Genomic DNA, 21,693 nt, shown 5'->3' with positions numbered 1-21,693 from the left:
GCAGCCGGTTCGCTCGACTCCGAATCTAGAGGTAAGCACCCATCTGTCAAAACCAGCAAGGTTTTGACCAACGCTTCGTCCCTCACGACGCCCCACAACAGCGCGGTCGTCCTAACGGCCTGAGTTACTCACAAAGCCCAAAGCCATGAAACCTAAACTGGTAGTAACTGTCACCCGAGCACCAGAGTACACAGACAGTTACACGTCTCGTGAACCCAGCTGTCTCACTTTTTTTGCTAGTCCAAAACTTGAAACATTTTGACATGCAAGCAAAAAAATACTGCAGTTGCCAAAATAGCACTATAAACATAACCAGCTCCTCTCAGAACATTTTCTTAATACCTTTCCCAATACGGTTAAAAAAGACGGGAGCTAACCAAAACCTCCGCCTTTACACCTTGGCACAAAGTGTGCTGAAATATGTGTGAGGTTGTATTTCATAGCTTTTATCTGGATCTTCTCTCGCCACTTTTTTTTTTTTGTTTAATCAGTGATTTCTTTTAAACGCAGCTCTCGCTAAACAGTGGAAATCAGCTTTTACAGTTTATAAATACAAAGCGCTGCCAGTCTTAGAGCTGTCTAAAGAAAACGGGGCTTGCCTTCCGCTTCATAAAATAACGCGCGCTCCGCACATTGCTTCATCTATGTGAAACTCAAATAAATTCTCACACGGTCTTATACGGCAACCTCGCACGTCCTCCTGCACGCCGCCCGTTACGCTACCAGACCGAGACGGGCATTCATTACCGTAAAGCCATTGGGCAAAATTTTAATCCAAGTTACCCCGAGACGACCAGCGAATGACTGCTCTCCGGCACCCAGCTGAGACCAGTAAGCTGCCCTGTGCAGCCCGGGCATTTTCCTCCAAGTCCTGTCCCGACTTTGGCTGCATCTTGCCAAGGAACAACAACCAAAAGGAAAGCAAGACAAAAAAGAAAGGAGCAGGAGCGGCAGCACACACCAGGTAGGCCCACTAGCATCCGATGCAGCGCTGCCCGCACCAGCCTCTTAACTTGAGGTTAGCGCACGGCAGCCAGAAAAAAATACAGCGGGGAGGCGGGGGGGGGGGGGGGGGGGGAGGAAGAGGCGAGAGAAAATGGCAAAAATAGACGGGGGGGTGCGGGGAGGGGGGGGAAGCGGCCGCGATGCGCTGGAGGGCTGCCAGCAAGTGGTTCACCGCACGCTGCAAACTGTTATCTCCAAAACAAAATAAAAAAAAAGTTAACGCAAGGTAGTGGTGGGGAGGGGGGGTGTGTGAAAATACCCGCTGGGGGAGAAGGAGCGGTGCGGGGAATGAAAGCCGAGAGCGGGGAGGGAAGGGCATAGGGATAAATAAATAAATGGGGGGGGGGGGGCCGCTCGGAGGGGGAGCCCCAGCGGCGGGGCGCGGACAAAGCGAGGGTGCCGCCGCCGCTCCTGGCCCGGCTCGGCTCGGCCCGGCCCGGCCCGGCCCGGCCCGGCCCGGCCGCCCTTTGTTCGCCGCTCGCCCGCCGCCGCCGGTACCTGCGTCCGCTGCCCGCGGTGCCTGCGCGCCCTGCGCCCGTGCCGCGCGTCCGGCGGAGCGGTGCGGCGCGACTAGCAGCGCCGAGCGAGAGGAAACGGTAATTTATAAGCGCTTTCTTCCTGACCTCTCGTGTCTGTTGTCTAATGAGGGAGCTTTGAGCATCACCCATCCTGCTGAGTGGAAAAACACCGGCACGGCCTCTTCTTTGCTGGGGAGGGGGGGAGCCTAAAGGAAGGGGTGTGGGGGAAGGAGGGGCCTGGCCGCAGACGCGCCGGCGGAGCCCGGGCGGGAGGGCGGGCAGGCGGCGGCCCCGGTCCCCCCCCCCCCGGCGCGGGGCTGCCCCCGAGGCGGCGCGGGGGTCGGCGGGGCCGGCGCGCCGGGCTGGCCAGGGCGGGCGGGCAGGGCAGGGCAGGGGCGGGGGAGCGGGCGGGCGGGTTGCCGTTGTGCTTTTAATTACGGTTATTTTGGAATTACTCTTATTTCTGAAACAAAGAGCGGCCGCCTTTTAAACAAAGCATCCGGCGGTGGCGGAGCGGTCCCCGTGGCCCGGCGGCCGCCCGCCCCCGAGCCCCGTGGGTTTGTCCTTCCGTGGGCGCTGGCTCCCGTGGGAAGGTGGCGAGGGCTCCAACTGCGGAGCCGGCCGGCCGGCGCCGGGTCGCCCAGAAGGGTTTTGGGGGGCGTTTGGTCTTGTTGGCAGGCAGCTTCTGCTGCAGGAAGCGCAAGGAAGCGTGGCCTGGCAGGTGTTCTCTCCGCTCTTCCCACCTCCCAAAAGAGCAGTCCCCCGCACCAGCCACCCTGGCGCAGAGCTGCTGAACAAAGTACAAGCTCGGGCGACCAGCAGCAGAAGCGAGGCAGGGCGCCGTTCTGCGGCGCGTGCGGTTTGAGCGCGCCGAGAGCTGGTGCTTTTCTCTCGCAGGCGAAGGGGTCTGCGACTCAAAACGTCTCCGCTCTTCCCCTCCCCTCGTCTGCAGTATTTTTGTTAACAAAAGGATACGCTGGCTTATAGAATCGCTGGGCATTTTCATGCAACCTCTGCGGGAGAGCTAGTAAAATACCGTGTATTGTAGCTGAGAAAAGGAGTTTCTGGGCCGCCAGCGTTTTGCAGAAGTCCCTCCGTGCTAGCCTTGTGCACTAGGAACAGCAGAGATTGACCAAAGAAGAGCAAATAGTGCATGCAGCCCTGCTGTCCCGGAAACCCCTACCTTCCCACACCGTACGCAAGGACAGCGGTCGCCGGGAGACACCCCTATGATGCCTGTCACCTGCAGCGATGGGATCAAATTCTATCACAGCAACCTCCAGGGAGGCTCTAGGAAAGGCTCCTTTCCTTGGCTGCTTCACGCAAGCGTGCAAGAGAGCTGCACCCCTTCCAAAAACTCGCCCTTTGCGATACAGTGTGCCGGGGTAGCACAAGCACTCTGACTGACTCCAACACGCTCTACCATTTACCGCTATCCGAGTTGATTTGCAAAGTGAACAGGTCTCTTAAGTGCAAAACAGATACAGGTAGATGATACAGGCAGCTAATTGAAGAGCTATCTCCTCTAAACAGACTGGTGTAAACTAATTACATGATGTAGCACATGCTGCCACCTACGTGTTGTGATTCAGATTTCTTGTGCACTGCAGCTTCGCAGTTGTAGGCATCCTCCCTCCGCTGAAGGCAGCGACAGCGTTTTGTGAGACGCAGCTGCCTGCTACGCGAGGGGACCACAAACACAAGCGGCGGTGGCTGCGCTAGGGAACAAGGCAAAACATTTCGCGCCGGTGCAGCCACTTGTCCGGTTGCAGCGAGGATGCCTCAGCGTAGACCAGCACCCAGCAGTCACATCGGCGAAACGTAAGTAGCCGCTGGAGCCTCGTCTGCGCTCAGGATCCTGCCAGCACAGCTGTACCACTGACAGCAGTGGAATATTTTGCTCAAGTTCTCTAGAGGAATCAAAAGGAATCAAAGCCTGTATTTTCTCTCTCTGGCTCTCTCTTGTTCTGCTGTTTCTCACCACTTAAAAAAAAGAAAAAAAAAAAGCAGTCAGTCACAGAAAGCACATGGTTGCTCTTTGTGTTTGAAAAAAGCCCAAAGCTGTTTTGGAGTCAGGGGCATGTAAACAGTACCTGGAACTAATAGGGATAATAATAATAATTAGTCCTTTTGTGTCATAAATATGTGCCTCGCTGTCTGTTGTTTCACTGTGAGACAGCACAACTTCTGAGAACGTGCCTGCCTCGTGAATAGGTGGTGGGGGGCATTCTGCCCTCGGTTGCAGCAGCATAAGGCGGCCGTAATTCCTCTGGCTTCCCCAGCTCGGTTACGTAACTGAAGTCAGAAGCTAGAGCCCAAATCACAAGGCATATGCGTGCGTATAGCATTAAGTATACAAATGGTGCCTGAAATTACTATCTGTTCCCCTAGGTCTGGTTTTCATCTCCTCTCAGTATTTTTAGTTCTGCAGTTCCATTGGTTTCAATGGGTTCAGTCCTTATGTGCACTGGTGCCATTAACAGCAGAATCGAGCCTAGCCCCCTAGAAAGCCTACCAAGAAAGCATTAACCAACACTTAAATACGATAGGCCAAAACCATACTGGTTATAGGTAGGTGTAATTCCAATAACTTGGCTACCATGTCTAAAATTTATCCATGCTATGGATAAATGCTATGCAAAACCAGAATATAATCTTGTGCCTGCCTTGCAAATCAGCTGCAGCAGCATGTTTTGGCACATTTGCGCAAGGCCGTTTAGTGATCACCTTCCTCTGCATTTTGCCTCTTTAGGATCCTAGAGACTATTTTCCCCATGAACAGGCTGATCTGCTTTATGGAAAGGTGTTGGGTGCAGATACGGTGTGCACCTGCACCTCTTGTATCTCTTTAATCCAATAACATAACTCTTTTCTAATCTCCATGTCTGGGTCACAGGGTTTAAAAAAGACACTGGGCCAAATCCCAGGCTTGGCTACAACATGTGTAAATCTACTAAGAAGGCACTAAAGTCAAATGAGATTCTCTGTATTTGCACCCTGTAAAAGACGTCTGAAAGGGCAGTGAGGCGACTGCCTAATATTGCAGACGGGTGCACATAAACACAGATGTACGGCAGAGTTAGGTCAGATTTTTATCGGGAGAAGTGGATGGGTGGAGGGATAGAACATCCCGGTTTAGGGTACCCTCAGCAAATTCTCGTTTGCTTTAAATTGAAATGGATTCAATATTTCTTGCTTTTTTTCAGGAGAAGAACTTGTTTCTTTTCAATATCTGGCTGCCAAAGGGAACATGCTGTTTACTGGACTCAGGACCAAGGCAGGGCAAGAACAAAGAGCAGGTCTTGCAGGGACTGAGAAGATTTTACATACAGACATTAAAATAAAAAAGCAAAATGTAACCAGGCACAAAGTCCAGCAGGAATCTAGCAACGAGTGGACAGCACAACGTGTAAAAAAGGGTATCTAGGCAAGGATGGCAAAAGGATCCTCTGAATAAGCTCATCATGTGAACGATTCTCCGAATGCAAACTTTGTGTACAGCGCTATATGGGGCCAGCCTTTGGGGTTCCCCCATATGGCAAAGGACCCTGAACTCAAAAAAGGATGCCAGATTTTGCGAGGGATTTGCACATCATGCAGTGACTCTGGACTGCAGATTTTACGCACTACTAAATCGGGGAAAAGAATTGTTGCTATTTCTATTACAGAGCAGGATATTTCACTAATCCATGCAATCCACTAAGTTGCTGTAGTTCTAGTCCGTGTTTATTTTGGATGAAATTATGGTCTGGACAGTTAATTTTTCCTAGTTATCCAATCAAATCCTATATAAATAACAATCAAACAAAAATCAAAACATGACCTGTGGTTTTTGTACACTCCTCCCATCATGTGAACCTGCACGTGATGGAGTAGTGCACCAGTCGAGCAAACAAACAAACAAAAACAATGAAAAGCTACAGGTCTTCCTGAAATTTAGTCCCACTGGCTTTAAATTATATTAACAACGTAATTCTAGTACTACTGGTGGCCTGTTTTGCTTATATTTGAAACTGCCTAGCCATTATGGGATTGCTTCCACTGGTCCTTTTCTTAGGTCAAGCAAATGACATGTTAACTCGAGGTACTTTGCAAGGCTGAAAGGCTGGAGCGGACCCTTTCTGAACACCAGGCAAGCTTAGAAATGTCTGTTCTTTAATATGGGCTGATCCCTACAGTGAGGGGCAAAACTGGAACCAGATAGCCTGCAACCAAAGTGGTCACGCTGGCCTTTGGAAGAAGGCAAGTAGCTCAAGTTCAATGGCAGGCAGCTACCTGGAAATAAAAATCTCTCATGTTTCCAGAGGTTTACATTGTGATTTTTCAAGCGCTCTTGAGCAATTTAAAGTCCATGCAAGGAATGCACTATAGAATGAAAAATACAGGTATTATTAAAGAATGTCTCCAAACCGAAAGCTAGCCAGATTCATAAAAACGAGTTAAAAAACAATAACAGGTACTCCGTCTCCTGCTGGATGCTGCATGTACCATATGTTTTGCATTTTTCAAGTCACTTTTAAAACCATGTTTTTCTGTTCGCTGTTGCTATTGTGAAAAAAACAGTAAAAACAACTATGCATAAAATGAGGTTAAAGTAATTAATTAAAAAAATAAACAATGTGTTTTCATCTTTAATTCATATCCAGTCATTTGGAGTCTAACTTGTAAAAAAGAGATAAGCATTCAGAAAAGATTTTGAAGGACGACTGTTTCCCTTTAAGATTAACGATAAACATACTTGTGTATTCAAGAGAGAATAGATCCAGTGTTATGTAACAGGATAAAGCAACAAAATCCCTTTTCCTTAAATTAAAATAACCAGTATGTGTGCAGATTTTAGTCAATCACTGACAAATCAAGAAATTCATTTGCTTTCACAACTGCATTCTACATGCTGAAAATCAAGCTCTTGTTTTAAACAGAACCACAACAATTAAAGATGAAAAAGGCTTGGCTGTTCTTCTTGATAATTCCTTCGCCAACACAGGATTGTTCCCTGAAGGAAACTCTAGAGCCCTTGTTCTCTGCAAAAATCCAAATTTGTACTCATCTTCTTATTTGATGTGGCATTAATAAATCCAGTTCTTGAACTTCCCAGAAAATTCTGTTTTTTAAATCAGCTTACCTAGTACTAGAGGTATTATAACTTACCTCTTTTAATCATTTTTCACCCAAACTAACTACTAAATAACAGCCCTTATTGAATCTTGCGATGCCTGCCTAAATTTGCCACTGAATTTAATGACAAGATCAACAGATAATGGTTTTTTTAATGATGTCATTGTTCTTTGCTGGCTTAGTCTTATAAAATTTGCAAAAAAAAAAAAAAAACCCACACAAAACAAAATAATTTTCTACAACAGAACCTGTTTTTTCCACTTCTGTATTTTACCACAGCACTCATACCAGAAGTTCTGCATCAGAATTTGATATGTAAAGTTCCTCTTTATCACATGAATTCAATTTTCCAAAAGATGCCAAAGAATGCTATTAATAACCAAGATGCGAGCCCTGAAAAGGCTAAGTCGCTGAATGTACTTGCTGCAAAAAAATGTCATCTTGTTGGATCTAATTCTGGAGTCATTACTTTACACAATGAAGAGCAGTTAGGCAGAGATTTGCATAGAAAGGGAGCGCTGAGTTCAAGCGCTCTTCACTCTCGCATGAAAGAAGCATGCATGTGCTTCTCTGAGCTGCTTACAGCTTTGTCTGCAGATGAAGTAAATCATGCTTATATTGGCATGGCCTTGCACATGTCCACGCTCCAAGTTTCGAGTCCTGACAGTAAAGCCTTGAATCCGGGCAGCTGAAGTGAAACCAGCTCCCCCAGTGGAGTAAGTCCTCTATTAGCACAGTAGCACAAGGTTTGCTTGAAGATGGTGCTGTTTGGCTTATAATAGAAACGAGAGGGCTGCAGCATCCCTGTCCTCCCAAGCGTGATTGAGCTGGTCAATCTACTTCCCCCTGCCTTGCCCAGCAGTGCTGCAGCCGTGTGCCCAGCTGCCTTGTCCCCCCTTGAAAGTCCCACAATAGTCAGAAAATGCCTCTCTCCCTGCTTTGCCCGTTAAGCTCCTGCTAAATATTATGCTGCTGCGTGGCCGGCCTGGAGTACCCCACTTGCTCTGGAGCTGAGATGGTTGTACAGGTGCTGCCAAGGCGGTATGAGAGCTGGGAAACGGCAGGAAGAAGTAAGAGTGGTAGGTGACGGGGAAGGAGTTGTGGCAGACCACCTGGACGCAGTAAAAGCTCAGCACAGCGCGAGGCTGCCTTGCTCAGCTGCTTCCAATGCAGTATGGAGCGGGTCACCAAGCTGGGCACGGTGGGCCTGGCCACATCCCAGGTGACAGTAGACATCTCAGTGGAAGACAGTCCAGAAATTTATGGTGGTGAGCTCACTAATGCAGACACCGCTGGAGTCCTCTCGCCTTATGTGACTGGTCCGGGTAAGCCGATGGATTAAACCCTCCGAGGAGGAAGAAGAGTGATCACTCGAGAGTATTCATACATGCTCATATTTCTTTGTACTTGTTTATGGGTCCCTCTGCTCCCTCCCCTCTCAAAGTGATGGTGAAACACTTATGAACAGTGTATAAAAAATGATTTTAAAGTACCTAGTTTATTCTGACAAATTACACTGGCAGTTGCAGGCAAACACTAAGAGAAAGTACTGCAAGAAACAAAACCATTCCCAAATGCATGCTTTACCAGTTCAGACAGATAGGATTTCTAGCTAGGTGAATTAATGCACTGCAAGCAGAGAAAGACAACATCAAACGCTTGAGAAGCCAGAGAAAAATAGAGAGAACATTTAAAATAAACCCTGCAAGCTATCCAGTAACTGCTCATTCAGTTACATGATTTTAATTAACAAAACTGGAAAGCCAGCATGTAATAGAAACTTAAAAAACACAGCACTTTGGTTTTCCAGACTATCAGTCCAAATGCAAAACAAATTGCTTGCATCTGGTAGAAGGAGCAGAGGAGAGCGAGCCAGCTTAGGGAGCTTCTCTTTTAACTGGCCTGCAGCCTGATGTAGCAGCATCCCCGTATGGTGTTTCAGAGAGCTCCCGTGTGTCCGCTCCCACTGTCCTTTGGCACCGCCTGGGCACACACGCTCTCAGCATTGCCGACATGCTCCAAGGAGGATGCCTCCGCTTTCACCTCTGCAGGAGCGCGTTGCTCCCTCCGGGCAGCTATGTCACTGCGGAGAGGCCAGCAGCTTACAGGCTTGGGTGACCTTGAGCCTTCCTAAGCAGTTACCTTTTCTGGGCCTTTGGCATGCTCTCAAGTGATCATTCAGCCAAAATCTCCACTGCCTAAAATAAATTCAGCAATATTCGCTGCGGTATCCTTGCACTTCTCTTTCAGGATACCTGACTCCATCTCCCAACCTGGGCAGACAGAGGCTTTGAAAAGTTTACCCATGTCCTTCCCACGCAGAGAGCTCCTGAACTGGCCCAAAGCCAGTGCGACTCACTGTGTTGTTACTAGGAAGGACAACATTTTAGGGAGTTTTCTTGCGTGTTCCTATATGCTTGTGGTGTGTGTGCATCTGCCTTGTTTAGAAGCCGCCTTGACAACAGTATTTTTATGAGATGCTTCCTCCCTGCCGACTGAAAGATCGACCCATTTAGGAAGAAGAGGAGCTAGAGCATGGATGACTTGTTCTGTGACCTTTTTCGAGCTTTCAGTGGGGGACCTGCAGAAGCAGGGACCGGGGGTGAGGACAGACCGGGAGGCAGGCACCCTGGGGAGTCACACGAGCTAGCAAACGCAAACGCTAAGGAGAAATGCCCAAAGACCCATAGAGTAGCAGCCTCACCCTGCCTGCCCGGTGCAGGATGCTTTCAGTCACCCTTGGGCTCAGGTTTTTGGAATGCACCTCGGCCCCCCCCAGCCCTCTTAGCCCCACAGCTCTTATGTCAAACGCAACGCAGAACGGCAACAACAGGAGTATTTGCCTCCCTGAGACCCAGCCTACACCTGAGAACACACTGGGATCCTTTCACTCCGGCTAACGCACATTCAGCTTGCGCTGCACAGCTAACCTGTTTTTTCCCTGCCAGGTACCTACTTACTTGTCCCATGAACCAGGAAAGCAAAGTGTCCGGCTGAGCCGAGGGCAAGACCAGGTCCCAGCGCCGCAGAGCTGGGACTGCAACCGCGGCGGCGGCAGCGGCGTGCGTCACTCAGAGCTGAACGTACCCACGCGCAGTTCGGCAGAGTTTCTTAAATGAGTACTCAGGAAACATGAGTATCTTTCTCACCCCGCTTGCCGCCTGTGCCAGCCACCCACCCACGCTCCCGCAAGCGTGGGAAAGCACCCGTTGCTCTCGCAGAGCGCCGAGGCCGGGGAAGGCAGTGTCCAGACAGGCTTGCCGCTCGTCACCCCATCTTGGTTCGGGGAGCGCTAACTCCGGCACACGCACGCAAATGCCTACAGTATATCCTGCATGCTGCTTGGAGTCACAGTACGCACAATATACCTGTCACGCAGCCACGTAGCGAAGGGACCTCCCGGAGACCTGTCTGCAGGGACTGCCGACCAGCTGGGGCTGCAAGCTTGGGCTGCTACCTGGCTCTCCCAGCCAGAGCAATCCTACTCTCTTGTTTCTACACGGGAGGACGTGGAGAAGGGAGGGGGGGAAATGATCTCAGCATGAAGCTCTAGAAATACAGACTTCCACCTCTGAAACTCTTTGGCCAATGCTGGTCTGCTCAGATTTGTATCAGAGACTAATCCTACCACTTGACGATGGTTAAATGGGCAACAAAGTGTTAATATTTTGTGTGCAGTTGGTCACTGGATGCCTGTGGCACCGGGCAATTTTTTCTTGCTCTCTGGGTCAGCCAAAGACCTAGAGTTTTATTTTTATGCCTGCCTGTTTGCCTGTCAGGCTAGTTAAATTCACAGAGGAAAGTGTGAAAACTTGACCCCAAGCTCTCACGTTTCCTTAGGAAGGGCCAGTTGCATCCCAGCGACCTGCTGAGCGGCTGAGGTGGATTTGAGAATACTTCAAGGATGCCCTTGGCCCGTATGGCTCCCCAGAGCGAGTGCTGTTGGGAGGAACCTCCTCACCGTGACCCGAGCCCCGGAGCACCTCAGCGCTGCTGGGGGAGCTGGCAGAAGAGCTGTGTGTCCCGCGGTGGGTTGTGACAGCGGCCAGGCGTCATCTGGAGCAGCGAGGCCCCGGCATTGCCTGCTGACAGAGCCACATAAATCACGGGGCAGACCCACACAGCGCAGGGTGTGGTGGAGCCCCGGGAGGTTTTCCACCCCGATTCCCCTGGAGGTCCTGCAAAGCCATGGGGAGGGGGGCACGGCTTTTATGGAGACCCATCCGCTGGCGAGTTGTCAGGGGTACAACTACCACAGGCTGCAGTGGACACTGCCGCACGCCCGCTCCACCTGGCTGAAACTCAGTTTACCCTCCAGGTGAATTCATGCCACCCCTGGAGCTCCTGGCAACTGTGCTGCCTGAATTTCTGTTCGCTTACAGGAGACAGAGCTCCTAGTTCTCCCAGAAAGGTGTACATTTGAATCCAGGTCATATTTCTGCTGTTCTCCACCAGCATCACAGCTGTTTGCTCCAAACATGACAATATTTTTAAAAGAGCAAAAGCACGAATTATTTCAAACTTGCCTCAGGATGAAATTGCAAGGGTACTGTGGAGAATGTGTTTCCACAACAAAACAGGAGCTCTTCTCCCACTGAATTGTTCTTTTTACTTTCATGAATGCTAGAAAGGTGGCTGGCATTCTTAAAATGTCAGCACGTACCTGGAATGGGAATTTGCTTCCATTAAATCCTTTGGAAGCTATTGTTGTTGATGTTGTTTAATCCGACTGAAAGTTCAGTTTGGCAATTTTTATTAGACCTTGCTTTTAGGTATAGGCAATTAGCTTAACAAAATACCAGATAGGATCTTTGCTGTGCTTGCAATGCCTGTTGCTCAGATCCTTACCTGGTGGGAAATGGCTTCGGAGGAGCACGGCCACATCTTTGTAGCTGTTTACATCACATTTCTGGTGGAGCTCCACCCTGCTTTCCCCATTTGTACTTTGTTTTCCATGAATAAAGGTCATGGCATTGGCATCACAAAAAATATTGTTGCTGTAGAAGGAATTCAGCTGTCCCCTCTGGGTTATAAAACGAATCATATGACAGGACACAGTAATGCAGGGCAGGGAAGAATCAGAGCTTAAACTTGGGCAGGGAAGAAATCAGAGCTGTAAGAGAAGCTAAAAGCCCAGCGCAGCTCTCCCCAGACCTCTAGCAACTCACGGGTCACCTGTCTCCCTCCCTGTGCTGGACTGCTGCATACTGCGTAATCATCTCCAACGTGTTGCACAGTCTAGGTTCAAAGGTGCTCCAGCTGTTCACAAGGCTCCGTTCTGGGTGCTGGTAGGAGGCTGTTTCCCAGCCCAGTGGATCGCACTGCAGGAAATTCTTTTCTGAGAGTCAAAGGGCATTTTCTCTTCACCGATGTCATCCCGTTAGCCCAACACCTTGCTACCACAGTTGTTGGGTCAGGGGACATGGTTACAAGATAGCTGTCCCTGCTTTAGTGCGCTATACAAAAACGTGCTATGTAGAGGGAACCTCCGTGCCAGGAACTAGTCTAAGTCCCTGGTTTGTGCGGGACTCTAGCCTGCTTATACCTCAGCTACATAACACAGCTCTTGGCCATGTTGTATCTGGATCAGGGGATAAATGTTTTGTAATTACAGCCCTCAGCTCAGCTATAGCTTTAAGGTAAATGAAACCCTTCCCATGCTTCTGTATAAAAGCCTACACTGACCTTAGTGTTTGTGCTGAGGTCAGAAATAACACTTGTTACCCTTTTGGCTCAAAAGCCGTTTTTACGGCTTCTAATCTGTCATTATGGGTGAGCCCCTCAAGGTCTCTGTTGTTTTCTACTCCTTTCAGTTTGCCGATGCTTTCTAGTAAGGTGATACTTTAACTAGCTGCAATATTCCAGGAGTAACTTCATTACCACTACTTGCAGAAGCATGGCCACGTTTTTATGAGTCTCTCGCCATATACCAAACTCTGAACATTTCTGAGAATATGAAGGGAAACCAAAAGATGTTGCTGTACTATTGTTACGGCCAAGGACACAAAACAGCCAGTAGAGGAAAAGCTGTACCTCAAAAGCACTGGGAATACTTTTTATTAGGAACATTGCTCAAGAAATCCCCTGTTCACAGAATTCAGAAGGAAGTGTATTGGAAAAGAAACTCCACGTTAAGCAAAACTTGAACTTTCCTTCCCAGTACTCCACCAGCACAATTGAGGACCAAATCAAATTCTACAGAAATGGCCGGGGATTTTATTAGTAAACAGCCCGGATGTTAATTCTCTGTCCAATTTTTTTCCCATTAAAGTCTCATTAACACCAGAGGAAGACATGCCTGAAACTGATAATGCCCTGAATAATAAGGGATACTAGTCTTTATACACTATTTAGCTTAACCCCTAGGAATAGTAACTTAAGGTGTGTAGATCTTCCTTGCTGCAAAGCCCTCAGCATTCATGTGACAATAACCAGCAGACAGATAAAATAGAAGCAACTAGTAAAATATTTCATCATTCTAAAAATTTCCAACGCTAGAAGATTTTGCAAATCACCCAGCAGGTTTTGTAAGTCCTCCAGCGTTTGAGTATTTGTCAGGGACAGCTTAATGAAAGCTAAATAAACTGTGAAGACAAGTATAAGGTTTAAAACAATGTCACACAGGCATTTTTAAGTGTCCACAGAAATGGCACTGTTAACAGCATTGCTCAAATTTAAATAAAACTGTTTCTTTTCCTTACAAACTAAGTCTCCTTTTCCAGCAGTGAGTATCAATAGAACAAAAGTTGTCTCAAAAATTAAGAAATTGTTAAATTTAAGACCATCACACTCTTCTTTTCCCTTAGCATTGACCAAGTAGTTGAAGTTACATCCCCATTTAAGGTTTCCACACCTCTTAGTACTTTGCATTGTATTTCCTCCATGAAGTTTCATAACTTCAACTAACTTTGTTGGTCTGGGAGGCCTACAAACACATCTACCCTCTATAGGAAGTGGTTTTAATGTTGCTCAGCAACCTTAAATCAGTACTGATTAAGCAGAGGTGCTGCTCAGCAGAGAATTAACATCAAACTGTTGTCTGTATGTCCTCATAATGGTTACGAATGAAGACAACAGTTAGGGTGATCCAGCGAAATACCCTTCAGGCAAATTGCAGTTCTATCCATCTCTTTTATTCGTCCCCTAAGTTTTAATTCGATAAAATTTCTAGTCCCAGTGCTGCTTGTTGCAGTGCGCTCTCAGTGTCAGGGGAACCTTTCTTTCCTTTGCTTGTAGTGTTCCCAGAAGTGAACCAAAGGTGGATATCACATCCTCTGCGAATCTGCAGTAATGTAAGGAGAGAAGAATCTTGCTCAGTGAAGAGTCAAGGGCCTCCTTTACTGTACTCCAGAGGTGGCTGCATTTTGGGAGGAAGAAATTAATCTTACTTTTTTTTTTTAAGTTTTAACGGGATGCCCCCTTAATTCACTTTTGTAAAGCATTTGGGGATTATCTGATGAAAAGTTCTAAAGAAATACAAAGTATCACTGCTGCTGGGGATGCAAAAATAAGGCTCCAGCTCAGAGAAGAGCAGTATGCTTAGAACAAAGAGAATTTGGACACAAATGCAAATCATGGCAATGCATACTGATAAACACTTCATCTGCCTGCTGGTGTTTAAATTTTTCAAATACACATAGACTGTTACTGAGGACCTTGGGTACTATTGTTTGTCAATGAGCCAAGTCTATTTAATCTCTCTTCATAACTAGTCCCTACTGCGTCTCAGCTATTTTGCTGTTGTTGTTGTTGTCATTCATCTTTGAATCGTTTCCAGTCCGCAAGCATCTTTCTAGTACCAGAACTGAACAGAGAATTTCGGGCAGTCAGCTAAGGGCTAGTCTAAAACTCCCTTCTTCATCACTTTCATATAATCTCTCCCAAATCCTTTTGATTTCAGACCTTGCTTTGGGTCTACACAAGAAAGGCCTTGCCATCTTTGCCTAGGTTTGGGGATTTTTTTTTTCCCTTGGCTTTGATTTTTTCCAGTTTTCTGGATGGATTTTACACAGCTTGCCACCACAGCTCTAGTGGACAATAAAAAAATGTATGGGAACTCCTCCAAAGTACGTGTTTGCAAGTAGTGCTATGCCAGGAACATCATTACTGGAGTCCCAGTAACTAATCCAGAACTGATGCCATAACTTTTATATGTACCAGGGGCACTGAAACCCATGCTGAAATAACTTGGCAAGACTGCCCTTAAATTAGGATATATTCTATTGATATTGGCTTCGATCGACCACAACATTCTTTGGTTTTGAGGTAGTATTTCTGAAGGGGGAGGGTTTGAGATGCCAGTTCTTGTCATGTGTTTTCCTGTCTCACCCTATCTCCAAGCCCAGCTAATCTGATGATATCCAACTGTCCTAATGAGCTGCATCTACTTGTAAACTGAAGTGTTGACAGCTGCCTGTCCTATGGCCAATAAAAACTTCTGAGACAACTATATATCTCATTCCTGCAACTACGCAAATTGCTTAGTTTCCAGCCCAAATATGAGATACAATGATACTTCTTTTCATTGATCCAGGTCTAAAAAAAGGTGTGTCAAGAATGTACTCAATCATTTCCTCACATGGAGCTTAATCCCTCAGCTGGAAATGAGGTTTCTGTCTACTGGCTACAGAGGAGAAAACAAGTGCTTATGGAATCCCTTGCAGGATAGGTACAACCATGTAGGCTAAGGTCAGTGAGAAGGACATGTTTCTCCAATGTTGGCATATGTTTATTATATTTTTATGCACTGGTACTCCTCCCATTTGCTGCTCTTGGATTCAAAGCGTGTGGCAAGAGCTTCCTCTTATTTTTATTCAGATAGTATTTATAATCATCAAATCTGCACCACAGACCTTCTAGCCCCTCATCTGCACACAAACTGTGCTTTTTGCCCTACAGATCGGTACACCGAGATGACCATGAAGGCCCCGTAGCCATTCCTGCCCCTGGGCTGCCTGGCCAGCACACCAAAATGAGGCAATAGGTGAGCAGATAAGCCTAGGCTCCAGCCAATCTTTAAAAGCTAGTCACAGCCTTCTAGAGGGAAAACTATTGATAAAAGAGACTGAATTTGCAGGGTATATTTCATCGTGCACCCACCATAGCAGTATACGACAATCCCCAGACAAACACAGAGAAGAGAGACATAAACTCCGATCCTGGTCTGAGAGTGGTCAGAATAAATACAAACACCTCCATTCAGAGCTGCTCAGCGCAACTCTTCTTCAAGCAGAAATAAGAGCTTCTCCCGTCAAAAGAAAAACCTATGCCTACCTTCTGCCCCTCATAACTTTCACAATTTCCCAAATTCCAGGAATCATGGAAAACACTACCAAACCTGGAGCCAAGGAGTAGAAAAGATTAGGGGAAGCACATCTAGTATGCGCAGACTACTGTAACAGCCCAGGTCACCAGTGTGGTCTCTCCCATGACAGCCTTTCCCACTCTGTTTTCACAGCTGAAGGTAGAACCCATTTCTTCAATTTAGCTTTTCCTCAGTAAGTTCCTCACACACATACAAGCATGAAAACTCAAGACTCTATTAAAACCAGGCTGGGAAGGAAGGAAGAGAGAGTTTATTATTGCTCTAGGGTTTTTCTTTTTCTTTTTTTTTTTCTAATTCTTGGGATGTGCTCAAACACTACAATGGTGGAGACCATATAAGTAGCTAGATTAGAGCAACAGACATAACAGTGGTATTGGATACAGAAATAGCAGCTATTGCCAGTTCCACGGAAAGAGAGGACAAATGAATAAACAGTGATCATAATGTCTGAAACCACCAGGCTTGGAAAAGCCTCTTTATTTTAGGAATAATCTACTAAAAGATGGCAAGACTAGATCTTACCAATTCTGACTTTTTCTCAGGAGTATCACTGTCACTGAGGAAGAAAGGGATGTCTGAGGATGGATAAACCCAGGAAGCTTCTATGCCATCATCTTTTAGTCACTAAGCTCTAGGGACAAATTCAGGGTTTTGTTTGTTGAGTACGGCTTTTTTTTTGTTTTTAGTTTAAATCTGTAGCTTTTCCTAAGCATTTTTACCAGATGTTTTTCAGGCTGAAAAACTGCATACAGTTCCAGGACGATGTACGAATTAAATGCAAAGGCAAGCAAGAAATTCAAATAGATCTGTCCCTCGGTATCTCTTGAGGACAAGACGGTCTCACCTCTACAGGACCTTCTCCCCTGTTAGCAGATCTACGACACCACCAAGAATAAAGCAAGCAGAAATTTGTAGAGAAAGGGTCTCTGAATGTCAGTGCACTGTCTGAATGTCTGTGCAACTATACTTTTGAGTCTACCCCAGCCTACAGGGCTGCAAAGGTATTTTCAATGCTTGGTGTTTAGGAGGGTGTTTCTGAAGACACACAGCGTGTGCCATTCCAGGGTGTGTGTTTGTGTGTATGTGGAATTTGCTTCCTTAGGATTATTGAAAACTTACTAAATAAGAACATTGCTGCGTTTCCTCACAGTTGGACGCTAGTCACTACAACTCAGTTAGAAAAGCTGAAGGTTGAAAGAAGAAAAATTCTCCAATTTGGCAGGCAGTGCCTTACATTGTAGCCGCTGTATGCAAAATACTTCTGGGTTCTGTGAAGTGCAAGATATTGAACATCTATGACTACCTCAGCACTATTTTGTGCTTTACTTTGAGCTGAGTTCTCAGATCCTGGAAGGTGGCATTGGAAGGCCAGTCCCTTAGGACATCCTTAGTGTCAATTTCTTTGAGGATACTCGAGTAGACTATGGGAAGGGATCACATAAAGCATCACAGGGAGGTGACATTTACTTTCTATAGGGCACCAAGAAGACCATACCTTATAACCCTGTGCCCAGTTTTGATCTCCACAGCAAAAGAAAAGTACTAAAAAATAAAACCCAGCAATGCAGTTTTAAGAGGCTCGACACACTGATTCAGAAGGGGATGCCTAAAAGACACATCAAGGGTGAAATACCAGCACCATGCAAATCAGCAAGAAAATCTCCTAGTGAATGCATTGGGACTGTATCCATACAGTTTGTCCAGACAAAGACAGTATAAACATGAGAGGCTCAATTGTCCCAGAGCTAACTGTGCACAGTTGTTTAAGAGCAGGAAATGACCCACCCTTTTCCCACCTTTGTACACCCACACAGGGGTCAGACACAGTGTAGCTGCCACAAGGGCAAAGCTGATTCAAGCTAATGTCTGGCAGAGGGTGACAGAGGCAGGGAGATGGTAGAGCCGCTGCACTGAGCCTCTCTGAATGGTTGCAGAGGCAGCCACACATGGGGTAAACGTACAGCCCATCTGTACACCAGTTGTCTTGGAGAAACTGGCTTAAACCACCGCTCAACCCAAAGTTTTCCTTCCAATGTCTAAGAGTATAAAGTCAATACTTGAGTGAAAGAAATGTTTCAACAGCTGCCCTTATAAGGGAAAGAGGTCCAAGGAAGTAGAAGTACCACTGCATTGACACGACAAAACCCAAGTCCTTCTAGTGTCTTTTGCTACCACAGCAGGATCCCAAAGTGGTTGTTTTTAATTCAGAATTGAGGTGACTTCATCCTTCGTGTTCATTATCTGAGTAAGCAAGTACGTGCTTCTCCCATTCTTCATATTTGTCTTGATTATTCACCTTTGGTAATGGAATATATAACAGGAGAAGGAAGGCAATGAGTTCATTGCCATGGAATGCCTCCACAGGGAAAATGAAATGCAGATACAAAAATGAAAAACCATGATGGAAGAGAAAACTCATCTTTTCATTTTTTTCTTAGCTTAAAAATCCAAGGCAAAATTGTTCCTCAGCTCTCAAAAGTGATGCCTCTTCTACTGAGGAGCTTTCTACAGACAGAACTTCGTGAAGCCCTGGTCTTGGGAGTTGCAGGAGGAGGCATGGAGAGCCAAATTTCCATGCCACATAGACATGCACACATTTAAATCAGGTTATGGTTTTCTTAATATGCAAAGATCCTGAAGTCAGCTCCAATTCAGCTCATCAGTTCAAGCTAATTTTCAAGCTCAGGGCTCTTACGAGCAGACTTGGGAGCATCAGGGCAAATTTAGCTGCAACTAATTTGCCTCTAGAACATCCTTTGAATACATTTGCATGGCCTGTGTTCACAAAGCTACATAAAACATGTCTGGCCAGCTGCTGCCTGTGCCTCTCAGCCTGGCACGCTGATATAGCTGCTGAATGTCTGCTAAAGCCTCGACAGAGTGCTTCAGTCATTTGCCTTTCCGTTAGTTGGTACTAACTGTACATCCATATAATGAGGGTGGGTGTGCAGCAAACGTCTGGAACAACCATAATTTAGCCACAGAACAGGTCCAGTGCAGGCAGAAGGCTCATTGCTTCACATCACTGTGCCCCAACCTTGACCTAATGATAGCATATCTGAGAGTAAGAACGTAGAGCAATCGCTACCACCCGGACTTGGCTTTCTCACTGCAGCACAGTGCCAAATTTGATAGTCTCTTTGGTGATCCAGGCACATGCCCATTAAGACAAGTTTATTTTAAAGAGGTCAGGTAACAGCTGATGGATGGTGGGAATCTTTTAGCATTCCCAAAACAGGCAGGGTTTGAATGAGCAATCTACAGTTGCAAACGTCAGCAGATGTATTTCAACAACCTCTGCTAGAGTCTTTGGGAACTTTGAGTGCTTTGCTATTTGCTGCCTAATTATATTAACTATGACAGTTCATTACCTACAGCACATCAGGATCTGGGGATCCTGGTCCAATTCAGAGCCCCTCTGTGCTAGGTGCCATACAAACACAGATGATATTTCTGGTAGAACAGACAAGTGACGCCCCTATAAACTCTTGCTCATGAGCTGAATTTTATGTACAGAAGTAACTTCACTTGGTTCGGTCTGATCTGTGCAGATATGCAGTTCTATTGTGTTCTAGTTCATTATCTATATAACACCTATTGAACTCTCTGCAACTGCTTAAAAGCATAAAGTAAATCATGCGCATAAATGTTTGTAGAATGGGGGCTTAATAAAGACCGGCAGCAATACACTCAGAGGATAGCTTGAGAGCGAGGGAAGATAAAAGTAACCATAAAGGAACTTGTGATTACATAGAATAGCTACATCCATAATTTGTGGGCTTTGCGGTTTGGGAATTCTGTTTGTTTGCTTAATGTAAATGAGCGAGAGAATTTAAAGAATCTCTGCCACCTACTGAAGCTGAGAACTGAAATGTTGTAGGCCTCACCCAGTGCATTCATAAGTCCTTCCTTGTTCAGCAAAACACTTAGGCACATTTTGCACTCTAAGAGGAGAATACCAAAAACCATGTTTTCTGTAAGAACAGGGGGGCTGAGCATAATTTGTGCTAATGCCTCTGAAAGTTTTGCCACGCGCCCACAGCCTCCCATATAAGCATGCTGTCCCCCAAACACTCCTGCAGAATGAACATAAGCAGGGAGGACTCCTGTGAGGTTTGAGGGTGTTTTTTCTTTTAATATTTGTGAATTCCTTTTTGTATTGCTTGACTAGCTCTAACCAAGAGCCACCGTTGGGAATGTTCTGTATTCAGAGTCTAATTTAGATGTACCCAATTTAGATGCAAGTTCTCACCATGCATCACTTTTAGAACAAGTTTCTTTGTAAGCTGTTGACAGAACATGTTTATAGTCCTATTATACTCCAGTAAAAAATGTGAACTGAGTAATGGGTGTAATATCTTTTCTTTTGATTTACTTGAGTTTATTTCCCTGTTGTGCAAAGTTCTGTCCAGATTTTTAAGCAAATTCACTTTGTCTTTACTCATGTTTTTTTAATTCTCCATGAACAGTTTAACAAGTTAAAGCTTGGAGAGTTTGCAGAATGCATCTGTTTTGGAGTGATGTGGACAGTATTTCCAGAGAACAAGTACTGTGTTCCTAAAACTGATTATGGTAAACAGAAATGTGTTGTAACTCCTTGGGTTTGGGAACACAGAAATAACAGATTACCTTAAGCTTACTGATACCCTTTGAATTTTGCCCGCTGAATACTTGCAACCATTTGTACATTGAGCATCAGCCATTTGTAGCACTCGGCAAACAGAATAAAAAAGCGAAACTCTTTGTATGATTTCTTTTCATCAGTTCTTTGCAGGTCTAAATATTTAACAAAGAGTTCCTATACTTGCTTAAAGTTAAGCATACGCTGAAGATAAGCACAAGCCTAAGTGCTTTGCTGGATTCATATTCTGTGGGTACGTTTTTACAGACTTTGCTTAATTTGGGCCACAGTTAACACTGACTGTGATACTGACTGTACCAAGCAGGACTCCGGAGAGGGTGTGGATGCTATTTTTGACCCACTTACATTGATTGCTATTCAAGTTTTATGTCAGTTACAACATGTTACAATGATACAGAGACTTTACAAACAGGCCCAAGTTATCTCCACGATTCAACGACACCTCACTTTCGTATAGGTCTCCAGAGCCCTTTAGCTTATTACCTCGCCTGGTGGCTTTCTTTTCACTCCTGTGTGCCAGGTCTGCTGATCTCATTGAATATTGATATATGAAACGAACAAGCCTTCCCTTTCTTTAACATAGGTCTTGTTTGCTCTTCCTGGCATTGGATCATTATTACGTCTGCAGGGAGGGTTAGCTTTTAATCTGCGTGTTATTGTAGCGTGTCTCCATCAAGACAGAGGCATGCCCCTGCAGGATAAGGTGCTATGAAAGTTCAGGTTGCTGCTATTAACTTCCAGGAAAGGAAATTATTTTTCAGCCACCCATGCTGAATTGCCAGTGGCCAACAGAGACATCTTTTGTCAAACAAAAGCTATCGGACCACTGATATTCACAATGCCTAAGTTGTAGCCCAACCAAAGCTGGAAATCAAAGGCTGAATCTTTACTTTCTTCAAGGCTTGATCTTGTTACCTTTTACTCGCATGAGAAATCTTCCTTCATGGTATTAGTCCTATGTGATGTGAACATGAACCCAATCCTTTTCCTACTGAAATTGCCATTGAATTGAATTAGGAGAAGCCAAAACTTGTGGCTTACACCAGTGAAAGAACATGCTATGAGTGGGCATTACAGGTTTTGGA

The 21,693-nt window shown here is 45.9% G+C and overlaps 1 protein-coding gene and 1 long non-coding RNA gene across 14 annotated transcripts in view; one reads left to right on the top strand and one right to left on the bottom strand.

The window, feature by feature from the left end:
• SLC6A6 (solute carrier family 6 member 6) overlaps positions 1 to 1,707 on the bottom strand; it is a 54,965-nt gene extending 53,258 nt beyond the window's left edge. For 3 of the 11 annotated variants that reach the window (XM_068907263.1, XM_068907265.1, XM_068907266.1), the window contains exon 1: positions 1,504 to 1,706. Coding sequence is in view for 5 of the 11 variants with exons in the window: in XM_068907256.1 (XP_068763357.1) it covers positions 784 to 892 (109 nt within the window). In the remaining 6 variants the exon portion in view is untranslated. The other 8 variants (XM_068907256.1, XM_068907257.1, XM_068907258.1 and 5 more) reach the window with 6 other exon arrangements.
• LOC138060975 (uncharacterized) lies at positions 826 to 6,156 on the top strand. Of its 3 annotated transcripts, none has more exons than XR_011134505.1 (3): positions 826 to 964; positions 3,134 to 3,344; positions 4,730 to 6,156. It is a non-coding gene; the product is annotated as an uncharacterized lncRNA (long non-coding RNA). The 3 variants fall into 3 exon arrangements; XR_011134506.1 differs by having other exon boundaries at positions 886 to 964; positions 2,572 to 3,344; XR_011134504.1 differs by lacking the exon at positions 826 to 964 and having other exon boundaries at positions 1,926 to 3,344.
• The last annotated feature ends 15,537 nt before the right edge of the window (positions 6,157 to 21,693 follow it).

The sequence above is a fragment of the Struthio camelus genome, chromosome 14 (assembly GCF_040807025.1).
Source record: "Struthio camelus isolate bStrCam1 chromosome 14, bStrCam1.hap1, whole genome shotgun sequence".
NCBI classification, from domain to species: Eukaryota; Metazoa; Chordata; class Aves; order Struthioniformes; family Struthionidae; genus Struthio; species Struthio camelus.
The sequence above is the reverse complement of the archived record's forward strand: the minus strand, read 5'-3'. Positions and strand labels throughout refer to the sequence as shown.